General features: G+C 34.2%; 1 protein-coding gene across 3 annotated transcripts in view; it reads left to right on the top strand.

Moving 5' to 3' along the window:
- The window catches only part of LOC135104462 (membrane-associated protein Hem-like), a 35,961-nt gene that overhangs the window by 6,216 nt on the left and 17,245 nt on the right, over nucleotides 1-12,500 (top strand). For 2 of the 3 annotated variants that reach the window (XM_064011934.1, XM_064011931.1), the window contains exons 8-20: nucleotides 215-353; nucleotides 1,138-1,281; nucleotides 1,498-1,648; nucleotides 1,919-2,123; nucleotides 3,986-4,118; nucleotides 4,367-4,486; nucleotides 4,924-5,051; nucleotides 5,430-5,552; nucleotides 5,747-5,871; nucleotides 7,341-7,443; nucleotides 7,560-7,788; nucleotides 8,081-8,174; nucleotides 8,295-8,455. In XM_064011934.1, the coding sequence (XP_063868004.1) occupies nucleotides 215-353; nucleotides 1,138-1,281; nucleotides 1,498-1,648; nucleotides 1,919-2,123; nucleotides 3,986-4,118; nucleotides 4,367-4,486; nucleotides 4,924-5,051; nucleotides 5,430-5,552; nucleotides 5,747-5,871; nucleotides 7,341-7,443; nucleotides 7,560-7,788; nucleotides 8,081-8,174; nucleotides 8,295-8,455 (1,855 nt within the window). The remainder of the gene's footprint in view (nucleotides 1-214; nucleotides 354-1,137; nucleotides 1,282-1,497; nucleotides 1,649-1,918; nucleotides 2,124-3,985; nucleotides 4,119-4,366; nucleotides 4,487-4,923; nucleotides 5,052-5,429; nucleotides 5,553-5,746; nucleotides 5,872-7,340; nucleotides 7,444-7,559; nucleotides 7,789-8,080; nucleotides 8,175-8,294; nucleotides 8,456-12,500) is intronic. The other variant, XM_064011933.1, reaches the window with a different exon arrangement.

Raw genomic sequence — 12,500 nt, 5'->3', positions numbered from 1 at the left:
TGTAGAAATAATTTTATTTTTAAGCTGATAGTTGAAGTACAAATATAGTACCTACATACATTACAGACTAATTGTTTCTCACCTAAACATTATTGTGGTCATAATTGGATTGTATAATTCAGGGATGAAATGCAGTAAATTTTATCCTTATCTTAAGGAAGTTCATCAGCTTGTTAGTCCTCATACTACACCATTGATCTTTTTTGTGTCACAGGCCGCTGATGCACCGTGAACGGCGCAAGTATCTCCGCACCGCCATGAAGGAGCTGGCCCTGATCCTTACTGACCAGCCAGGATTGCTGGGACCCAAGGCCCTTTTTGTCTTTATGGGTCTCAGTTTTTCCAGGGATGAAGTTAGTATTTACTCTGTATTTCTGTTATCTACTGTCCTGTGGCTTTGGTAGCATTTAGTAGGGTATATTCCATATAAATTCATCTCTGCATCACTAGAGGAATAAAGTGCATTCCCATACAGGTGGATAAGTAAAATGTGACCAATCAATCTTATTAAAGATTAAGTATTACCAACATATTTTAATGAGTGATAGGTAATGGTAGAGTGCATAGATTTAAAGGGAGAAGTGATAAAAGAATGGAAAGGCAGCAATTATAGATGCCATTGAACCAAATTTGCTGAAGTATAGAGGAGAAACTAGCTAAATTTATGCATAGGAGCTATTACCAGGAAACTTGGCCGAGGCCACCATTACCAGAGTTTACAGGCAATAGGGTAATAGCAATGAATGTGGAAGTTGGTATGACTGAAAAGGTTCATGAAAAAATTGTGATGGAAGTGATGGATCAGATGTTTTTACTCAGATGTCAGTTGAAAAAAATGCAAACTAGAGGGAAGAAATTTTATCCTGCATTCATAGACTTTCTGAACATATGTGACAGTTTTGATTGGATGTAGTGTGAAATATATGAAGGAAGGTATAAGTGAAAGTTTAATGAAAGGGACAAGTCTTGTGAGAATACAAAAACATATATCAAAGTAAGTGGAGCAATATCCAGAAAGCCTTGGAATACAAAGTGTGAGGCAAAAATGTGTTGATTTTCTCATATGTTAAGCTGAACCTGAACCTACAATAGCACTTCAGCAGTCATTTGTGACAAAGTATTGCATGGATTTTGCAGGTTTTGTGGCTGCTTCGTCACCATGAAAACCCACCATTGCACAAAGTGAAGGGAAAAAATGCAGATGACCTTGTTGATCGTCAGCTGCCTGAGCTGCTTTTTCACATGGAGGAACTCAGGGCTCTGATCAAGAAATACTCTCAGGTAGGTTGAACTTCAGAAAAAGGTGTAAGGTTGAGAAACTGCAAGGTGTTATTGAGTTATTAACTGATAAATATTGCTTTTATTATTTATTTATTTATTTATTTATTTTATTTATTTATTTTTTATTTATTTATTTATTTATTTTTTTTTTTGTGTGTGTGTGTGTGATGAATCAGTGTTCAGTGTTTATTCATCAATTAGCATAAATTTCCACAGGTATTACAGCGATACTACACACAGTACCTGTGTGGCTATGATGCCATTGCTCTCAACCAGTTGATACAGGAACAACAAGGACTACCAGAGGAGGAATCAGTCATTTTGTCTTCAATGTGCAATGAAATTGGAAATCTGTCTGTTAAACAAGGTGAAATTTGTAACCTCACAGAGAGCATGTGAATCTTTCTGTATTAGATTATAAACAGCTTTTCTTGCTTTCCATCATTTTTAGTATTATTACAATAAATGGGTATTATATGACAAGTGCTAGGAGAGGTATGTGCCTTGTCTCAGCTACTTCCCTCATGGGAATGCCATACTGGTATACAGATTGATTGAAAATTAATCATATGCTCTTATTATTTCATCATTATGACTAATGCAGTTTTTCCTCACACTTCCCTCAATTGATACACAGCAGAGGAAGGGACACCCTTTGATTTCCGTGGCATCCGGCTTGACTGGTTCAGGCTGCAGGCATACTCCACTTCCAATCGACCAGGATTGAACCTTAAGGACAAACGGGAATTGGCAGCACTGATCAATCAGATCATCTTCCACACCAAGGTGGTGGATTACCTTGATGAGATGTTGATAGAAACTTCGGATCTTTCCATTTTTTGGTGAGGAAATGCATATGAATAGTTTGATATATGATTTTAGTACTTAGTCAAAGTACAGCTTGTTATTCCCATGAAGATGTTGTTAGTTGATTTAATATACATTCAAACCATTCACTATTGTGTTACACCACTATCACAATGACTAGATCTAGAAAATCATGGTTTTCACGAATGAAAATCTTTTTTACTGTGGTCTTAAAATCATGACTGTCAAAAAATGTGGATCAGATAATCAAATTATACTTATCTCATTTCTTAAGTGATCATTGCAATTGAAAATTGTGAGCCTCTTAATGAAAGTAATGTTTATCACTGTCTGAAATCAGTAATGTGGTTGAAGGTCAAGACCAACATCCAAATCAATACATTAGCCATGTTTTTTCCTCTTTTTTACTGTCCTCCAAAGCTTAGAACTGACAGCCAGGCTGTAGTTTCCTCATCTTTTCCCATGTCTTCTAAAAATATGTAATGGTTATTTCTCTCTCTCTCTCTCTCTCTCTCTCTCTCTCTCTCTCTCATGAACAGTTGTACTTTCTTTATAAATCCACCAGCATTCTTAATCTTTGATTTTATTTTCTCTTTACGGTTTTTTCCATTAGGTGTAAATAATTTCAACTATTTCCTTAGTTTTTTCACTTTTATTTCCTTTTTTAAATAAGATAATGTATTCTCTCTTTGCAACAACATAACAGATATATGTATTATACTTTGATATCAGTTTCCATGATTAGGTGTACTTTCGTAAACAAGACAACCAAGATGTAATAAAAAAGAGGCCATTGTCTAATGTTGAAAGCTGATGGGAGGAAAATAAAAGGAAAGTTAGAGCAGAGTATGAAACATAAGCAGTGTTAATAGTGAAACTATTGTGGGGAGAACACAGTGCACCAAAGAGATACTGTCAAAGATAAACCTCCTGAACGCATCATATACTAAGACAGTGTTGAACCCTACAGAAGCACTCTAGTATTCATAAGATCATCATTTGTCATGGAGATGATGTTTATGGTGATTTTACATGCCAGGAATCTGATTGAGAATTTCAAATCTGAAACTTGTGATTCAACTTTTGTGTCTGTACATCTAAAATGATTGGCTGTGATGAGACTGGGCCAAGATACCTCTTGTAACTGGCAAGTGTGGGCAAATGTAATGCTTATATATATATATATATATATATATATATATATATATATATATATATATATATATATATATATATATATATATATATATATTTGTATGAATGATGCATTTATTTCTTGTTTGTGTATTGTTATAATGCCTGTTATTTACTCATATAATGTCAGAAAAAAAAAGGCAAAATAGAACAAAAACTTAATTTTTTGGGTGCCAGAGCACTAGTTGGAATTATTTAATATTGCCATCATAATAGTTTCAAATGAAGGGACAGTGCTAAATCGATATATGCTGTCAGGCTTGCTTCAGATGTATATTGCTATTGTGTTATGTCTAAGCTTATGGGGTGTAATACAGTGGTTTATGAGAATATCCTCCATTAGGCCCCAATAGAGCTTTGGATGTGAATGATGCATGTGTGGATGTTTCATGCTTTGAGCCACCCTTTGTGTTATTACCAGCCTAGAATATAGATAGACATATGGATAGATCATAGTTTTTACTTATGTGGTAGTATAGTGGCACCAGTCAGTCTCAGTAACAAAGGGTTGAGTGTATAAGAATTATTGATGTTTATAGATTGTACATAAAAATCTGTATGCATAATTTGATATACAAGTATAGTATTTATTCACAGAACTGCTTTGGATTTTAATAAGGGCTTGGTTAATTAATTAATCATAGAAGGATTATTGATATATGTTCATGTGTTGACTTTCCAGTTTCTTCAGTAAGCAGTTTGAGGAGAACTTCCACATGTGCCTAGAGTTCCCTGGTCAGAACCGTTACATTATCTCATTTCCTTTGATTTGTTCACACATGCAAGCCTGCACACATGAAATTTGTCCAGAGGAGGTAAGCAATTGTTACTTGAGATGTCATTGTTGTTCTCCATACTTAACATTTATTGTATTATATTGTATTACAGTTTTATTGTATTTTATAGAAGTTGTTGCATCCTTTTATAGGATTTCATGATTATAATTCATATGAATGAACAGTTTTATCAGCATAGAGGAAACTTTGTTATAACTGTCATGTGGCAGTGTTCAGTTATATATATACTGTCACTTTCTGTGTTTTCTAATACTAAATATTTACAGCGTTATCACATTCGAGAACGAAGCTTGTCTGTAGTCAACATGTTCCTTGAGGAGATGGCAAAAGAAGCTAAGAATATCATAACAGCAATATGTGATGAACAGTGCATATTGTCAGATAAGGTAAGAATCAGGAGTCCCATAGTATGTGCTTTCTGCTCGTGGCTAGCCAGCTTGGTGTTAGGTGTCTATTAAGGTTGTTTTAGCAAGAGCAAAAAATTCTTCATCACTCTTTCAAAATCCTATTCATTGCCTAAAATCTTCCAAGAAGCATAATATAAATTTATCTTTTCTCTTAGATGTGGTTATTTAGGATACATATTTTCATGTTTTCATTGATAGATAAAATGCATCTGAATTGGCAAGAGTTGGTGACAAGGAACCCTTTTCTGGGAACTATACTCCCATAATACAAGAAAGAGATGGGGAGGACTTTTTTTATATACCTATTTTTCATATCTTCAGTGCATTTTATGTTGCTTTATATATTGTATAGTAAAATATCTTGATTAAACTGGCAAATTGTTGAGCACTCACTTATGCTATAAATTGGATTTCAGCTTCTTCCCAAACACACAGTTCCTCTACTTGAACAAAAAAAGAAAGAAAAAAAGAAGAAAAAAGAAGATGCCACTCAGGAACGGCCAGGATATGAGAGCCACAGAAAGACTAGAGAGGATCTCACCACGTAGGTGCCTTGTCTTGATTTATTTGTTTTATTATATTTATTTATTTTATTTTATTTACTTGTCTTTTTTTTTCTTTTCTCTTTAGTATAGTTTTCTTTTTCTTTTTAGAAATTATAACTTAGAGGTCAAAAGGATTTTAATTTGGTAAGTTTTTGCAATTGGTCTCTTCAGATTTAGTGTTTGTTTTATCATTGTTGTAGTTTATTGGTTAATAACTTTGTGTTTTTATAATTTTCATAAACATTCACTTCTTTTGTAAATACTTATATTCTCAATTAATGTGTATCAGTGTCTTGTTTATGCTTATTTTTTGGTTTCAGGTCATTTAGTTGATGAACTGATCATGGAACATTTGATGATTGATTTTGTTTTTTCAGGATGGACAAACTTCACATGGCATTAACAGAGTTATGTTTTGCAATAAATTACTGCAGCCAAGTTCAGGTTTGGGAGTACACTTTTGCCCCCCGTGAATATCTTTACCAGCACTTAGAACAAAGGTAACTCATATAGAATTTTTTCTAATTAATTAATTTATTTATATAGATATTTTTAGTTAAAAAAAATGCTACATGGAGGAGTGTATTAAGCAAAATATTGATAAGCAGAATTAAAGATGTCCTTTTCTAAGAGTCTAATTTAGAAGATTGTAATGTATACACATGGAGGAGCTTACATTTGTTTCCTTGTGCAGGTTTTCCCGAGCCTTGGTGGGCATGGTCATGTATAATCCTGAAACTAATGAGATTGCCAAGCCTTCTGAGTTGTTAGCCAGTGTGAAAACATACATGAGTGTTTTGCAGACTGTTGAATATTATGGTAAGTGTTCATGTGGTAGTGTTTTTTATAGTATAGGTGTAGGTGAAAAAATGACTTTCTTACCTTTGTGTGTGTGTGTGTGTGTAAATTTGGTAATGACCAGTATTTTAATCAAGGTCAGATGCCTTGAGACTAAGATCAAGACCAAGACCAGACCTGAAACCAAGACCATTACAAAATATTTCCTCATAATCTGACAGTTATCTAAATGTATTTTGCCTGCAATATATATATATATATATATATATATATATATATATATATATATATATATATATATATATATATATATATATATATATATATATAAATATATATATATATATATATATATATATATATATATATATATATATATATATATATATATATATATATATATATATATATATATATATATATATATATATATATATTGTGTGTGTGTGTGTGTGTGTGTGTACCTTTGAATATAATGGTTCTTATTGAACTATTCATTTTGCATTCAAGATAAAATGTAAAAATAATTCAAATATGAACCAAATTGATATATGCTCATCTTTTGTCCAAGATGTTAATACATTTTGCATACTCATATAATGGGTTAACTGAAATTAACAAAAAACAAAGAATAAAAAGTAAAAATTGATAAAGTATATTCAAATAAATGCAGTTTATTAGTCATGGTATCTTGCTGGAAATATTTGTAAATTTAATTAAGTTCTCTTGTGATGAAAAAAACTGAAAAAAGCCCAAGATGTAATGTGTGAGTGCCAAAAGTATATCTGCACATCTGGCAACCATGCAGCCAGGTATACTTGATGTAATGAGTGCCAGTAGCAAGAAAGGAAGGTACCATATAATGGAGGAAATATATTGAAAAAAATTAATATGTGTGAACAATTTGATATCTATGTCAAATATTTCTGCTTTCATTGCTTCACTGGCATGAAGACACAAACTAAGCTAGATAGCAATTTTTTGTGGTTACATTTTCCAAGTGAGCTAGCTAAACTTATGACCTATGTTTACAAAGGTGCACGATTACACTCATCTTGATAAAGTACAGAGCTGAATAGAGCTGCAAACATGTGTATGTAAGTGGAGTTTATCATGCTATGCCATGCCATGCATCTTCTTGACTTGCATGTTCTCTTTATCAGTGGTCATGCATCATCTCTAGCACACATGCATAATCACTAGCCAGGTTGTATTTACAGACATTACAGTGTTATATGGCATGCCATGAATCAAATTGGCCATAATTCTTTTTTTTCATGTATGGTCTTAAATTCTGATCTTCCCCTTGCCATAATGCACTTTTATGCTGGCCTCAACCTGATCTTGACCCAAACCCTGGTACCAGAAGCTTTGAGACCAAGATCAAGGCCAATCTGGTCTTAAGACTGATCTCAAGACCTGCAACACTAGTTATGACAAGTATAGTGAGGATAATCTCTGAAAGTCATTGTTTGTTCCTCCCTTTCCAGTGCACATAGACATCACAAGAGTGTTCAACAATGTGTTGCTACAACAGACTCAGCTTCAGGACAGCTATGGAGAAAAGACCATCACTGCTCATTACAATTCATGGTATGACAATTGTATGTCAGCCATTTATATACACATATACTGCTATGTAAAGATGGAAATAGGTACTATTTTTCCTCAGGTTGCAACACTTATTGCTTTTGTAATTGGCACAACAGGTATTCAGAAATCCTGCTGCGTCGCGTCAGTGCTGGGCACATTGTCTTCTCCAAGAACCAGCGTGCCTTTGTCTCCCTGACTACTGAGGGTGCCCAGCCGTTTGCTGCTGAAGAATTCTCAGACATAAATGAACTCAGAGCATTGGCAGAGTTAATTGGACCCTATGGAATGAAAGCATTGAATGAAAATCTGATGTGGCATATTGCAAACCAAGTGCAGGAATTAAAGGTAATATAACATACACTCAGTGTAATGCAATATTGTAATTATATATATATCATACAATTAATGATGATCTTTGTTGCTGTTATTATTATTATTACTTATTAAAAGTCCATTCAGAATGAGCTACCTGTCTATACATGACTGAACAATTGTCCATCACTCAGTGGCATTATGAGGCAAACCCATGGTATTACAAATTTTCTATGGTTGATTTCTTCTTATTTCTGATTTGTTTTTCACTTGTAGATTGTTATGGTTTGATTGTTTTAAATATAGTTTATCTTTTTATTTTCAGAAACTTGTGGTGGTTAACAAGGATGTTTTGCTCTCTATGAGAACTAATTTTGACAAACCTGACCAGATGAAGGAATTGTTCAAGAAACTCCAGCGTAAGTAAAAGGGCAGAGTGAATTGGTTAGGGTAGATTACATAACCCTAGCTTGATTTTTATCAAAGTTCATTTGTGTATCTTCTTTTTTAAAGTATGCAACTTAGCATTTTATTTTCAGAGGTGGATAATGTCTTAACCAGAATGCAGATAATTGGTGTCATCCTGTGCTTCCGACAGTTGGCTCAAGAAGCACTTACAGATGTTCTTGATAACCGGATCCCATACCTGATGTCATCCATAGCAGACTTCAAGCATCATGTGCCTAATGGAGACACCATGGTCAGTGTAAAGATGATAGTGGGACTGTTGGGGATGGTATAACACTATATACTGACTCGCTATACACAATCTGTTCCTTAGGAGTCCTTGTTCTGTATTATTAAAAGGGGATGTGTCATTTGTTCATTTCTAGAATATTTCATTTCAGTCAGTCATTAGTTTCTCCTGTCTATGTGTAAAATTATTAATCCACATCAGATACATTCCAGATTCATTGTCAGTTGTTTCATAGTTGTGATTAACACTATTAGCTGTTTCTGCTTTCTCTTATCATCACTCTTACTGAACTTATTTTCAGCATAATAATATTAAATCTCTTTCATTTTCATAATCTCAGTCCAGTTAATTGTGTCATTTGTGGTGCTATAAATTCCCTCCTAGATATGAATGTTACATGATGATAAAAGTTAGCACAGTCATGTCAGCCCCTGTTATGGTAATGACTATCAAACATTTAGCTTCAGTTCTGTCATTTTCATGATGGGATAAGATGTTCTTTAACTTTTTTTCATTACAGCTTGCTGTGTTGCCCCACATATGTTCTTGTCTCAGTTCTGAGTTTTTTTGTGTTTAACATGAAATGAAAATGTGTATAGTACTTTGTTGTAGCTATAAGGGTATTGCAACACATTCCACCTTCAAACTCTTTGGAGACTAAGAAATGTGACTTCAAGAATTTACTGCATGTTTGTCATAACACAGGAAGCCAAAGGTGTGTGTGTGTGTGTGTGTGAGAGAGAGAGAGAGAGAGAGAGAGAGAGAGGTTCTTGTTACATCTGGAAATGAAAAGAGGTGACATGCAGCTAGCAGAAATTGTTTCTTCATTAGCAATAATAATAACAATAATAATAATGATAATAATAATAATAATAATAATAATAATAATAATAGAAGTAATGATAATAATATACAGTAAAATCCCTCTCATCCGGCATTCAAGTATCTGGCAGCTTCAAGTATCCGGCACATTTAGCGCACTGCTTCGCGTCACCCGCGGCCCACTGCACTATGTTTACTCAGTGACTCAGTTCCGTGTGTGCACTATTTATCGCCTGACACCTTCATCATGCCTAAAGTTGTAGAAAAGAGGAAGCGTGTTGTGCTTACATTTAAGCAGCTGATCAGATCAGCTGCTGGTTAAGATCAGCTGATCTTTGTTATGGTAAGATGCGTGAGTGTAGGGTGGTGATTGTGGACATAATTTCACTTCTATTCAAGTATCCGGCAATATTCAAGTATCCGGCATGTCGGCGGTCCCGTTGATGCTGGATAAGAGGGATTTTACTGTACCTTTGTTATTGAACTGATACAGTTATAAGTAACTCACTTTCTCTTACAACAAAACAGGAGAAATAAAGATCAAAACTTGTAAAGTAACTGAAAGGAATAAATAAGTGATTTGCAAGAAACACTGTTTACAGGATAAAGCATCCAAGAGATGAGAAGCTGATAGGCTAGAGAAACAATCCTTCACTTGGAATGGTGTGTCACCTTGTCTCAACTCCAAATGTAGCAAGAATTTCTCTCTCTCTCTCTCTCTCTCTCTCTCTCTCTCTCTCTCTCTCTCTCTCTCTCTCTCTCTCTCTCTCTCTCTCTCTCTCTCCCCCTCCCTCCCTCCCCCTCTCTCTCTCTCTCTCTCTCTCTCTCTCTCTCTCTCTCTCTCTCTCTCTCTCTCTCTCTCTCTCTCTCTCTCTCTCTCTCTCTCTCTCTCTCTCTCTCTCTCTCTCTCTCTCTCTCTCTCTCTCTCTCTCTCTCTCTCTCTCTCTCTCCAAATACCTGCTCACTATTCAGTATAAACATACAGGAAGTACCAAATAGTGAGCAAATGTATAGAGCAGAAGAGAATGAGAAGCTGACAGATATTACTAGAACTAAGGAGATAGTGGACACCAGGACCAGATGAAATATATCCCAGAGTATTTAAGGAATGCAGAGAGGTTGTTAATGAACCATTTGTTTCTGTCTTTAGGAAATCACTTGAGCCAGGTAGGGTACTGGTAATGTGGAGGCAGGTGAATGTAGTACCCATCTTTAAGGAAGGAGATAAAATTTTAATGTCTAATTCTAGACCTGTCAACTTAACTTCTGTTGTAGGTAAAATAATGGAGTCAGTAATAGTGAAAAACATTAGGGAGCTTTTAAACAAACAGCTTTATAAATCAGTCACAGCATGGCTTCACAAAGGGGAAGTCTTGTCTGACGAACTTGTTAAGTTTATACAAAAGGGTTTATGAAGCAGCAGATAACAGTGATAGTCATGACATCCTATACCTGGACTTTAGTAAAGCATTTGACAAGGTACCCCATCAGAGGCTACTGAGAAAGGTTAGGGCACATGGGATAGATGGGAAGGAGTTAGACTGGATAAGGTCATGGCTAAGCAACAGGCAACAGAGAGTTGTAATAAACAGCTCTAAGTCCAAGTGGGGTCATGTAATTAGAGGCATGCCACAGGGATCAATATTAGGGCCACTGTTTGTGGGTTCCAGCTTGGAAAATTTAGTTTTAAAAAAGAAATAGGAAGGAATTGGTTCTCAAATAGTGGTAGATGAATGGAACAGACTCAGTAATCAAGTTGTTAATGCTGAGTCATTAGGGAGCTTTAAGAGAAGATTAGACAGATTTATGGATGGGGATGATAGGTGGAAATAGGTAGGTATATTTCATACAGGGACTGCTACATGTTGGCCTGATGGTTTCTTCCAGCTTCCCTTATTTCTTATGTTCTTATACTCTCTCTCTCTCTCTCTCTCTCTCTCTCTCTCTCTCTCTCTCTCTCTCTCTCTCTCTCTCTCTCTCTCTCTCTCTCTCTCTCTCTCTCTCTCTCTCTCTCTCTCTCTCTCTCTCTCTCTCCCCACTCCTTCCCTCCATGTTTTTATATATATATATATATATATATATATATATATATATATATATATATATATATATATATATATATATATATATATATATATATATATATATATACATATTTCTGCTAATATGTTAATCTGGTGTGAGTGATGAATGGACATATGGATGCTGAAAAAGCTAGACAAATTTACAATGACTACAAAATAGTGTTGTCACAAGATGTTCAACAAGTGCCAAGCTGATGTGTATGGGGTGCCACTTGGTAAATCCTGACCAGATTCAAGGCTACTTGACCACAAATGGGAATTTGGAAAACAACTATCTACCACTAAAAAGTTATAACAAACAAATTTTTATGATTATATCTTGATTTTGTAGGAAATGTATAGAATATTGCACCTGCTATGATTTTCAGCTAAGATAAATATTACATTAAATGAAACTGTTGAAAAGTAATTGTAATATAAGTTAATAAGTTTGCTCTAGAGTTCACAGAATGAACACAAACATAAACATTTAATTTATTCAGAAAATACCAGTGTAATTTTTTTACAAAAAGTTAATTAAAAGTCTGAGTGTGGAACATCTCTCGGCTAAATTTCTTCCTAGAAGAATTCAGGTCCAAATTCAGTCATGCTGTCACATGGAATCTGTCTCTGCTTCCTAATAACATGTGCTTTATAACAGATGAGTTAGTAAGGCTTACATCCATTGAATATAAAACACCCTAAGCATTCATGCTTCTAAATACTCATATGAACTATATGAATTTCTTGATATTAAAGATATCAAGAAAAGTATGCTGTGTATATATATTTATTTATTTAGTTTATTTATTTATTTATTTTATTTATTTATTTATTTTCATTTTTTTTACTGAGCTTGATATTTGAAGGCTTTATATTACTGTAAAATATAAGCTTTATTTATTTATTTATTTTTTATTATTTTTTTATTTTTTTTATTTGTTTATTTATTTTTTTTTACTGAGCTTGATATTTGAAGGCTTTATATTACTGTAAAATATAAGCTTTATGAAGACCACATGCATTTAGTATTGCTAAATAATCCTTTGATGGAACAGTCATAAGGCTCAGGTGGCAGTAGAAATAGATTTCCTCAGACCATTGCAATTATTTTACCTCTCAGCCTGATGTTGACACAACTTGAGCCAAATATGTTCTGACTC

The sequence above is a fragment of the Scylla paramamosain genome, chromosome 10 (genome assembly GCF_035594125.1).
Source record: "Scylla paramamosain isolate STU-SP2022 chromosome 10, ASM3559412v1, whole genome shotgun sequence".
NCBI lineage: Eukaryota > Metazoa > Arthropoda > Malacostraca > Decapoda > Portunidae > Scylla > Scylla paramamosain.
The sequence above is the reverse complement of the archived record's forward strand: the minus strand, read 5'-3'. Positions and strand labels throughout refer to the sequence as shown.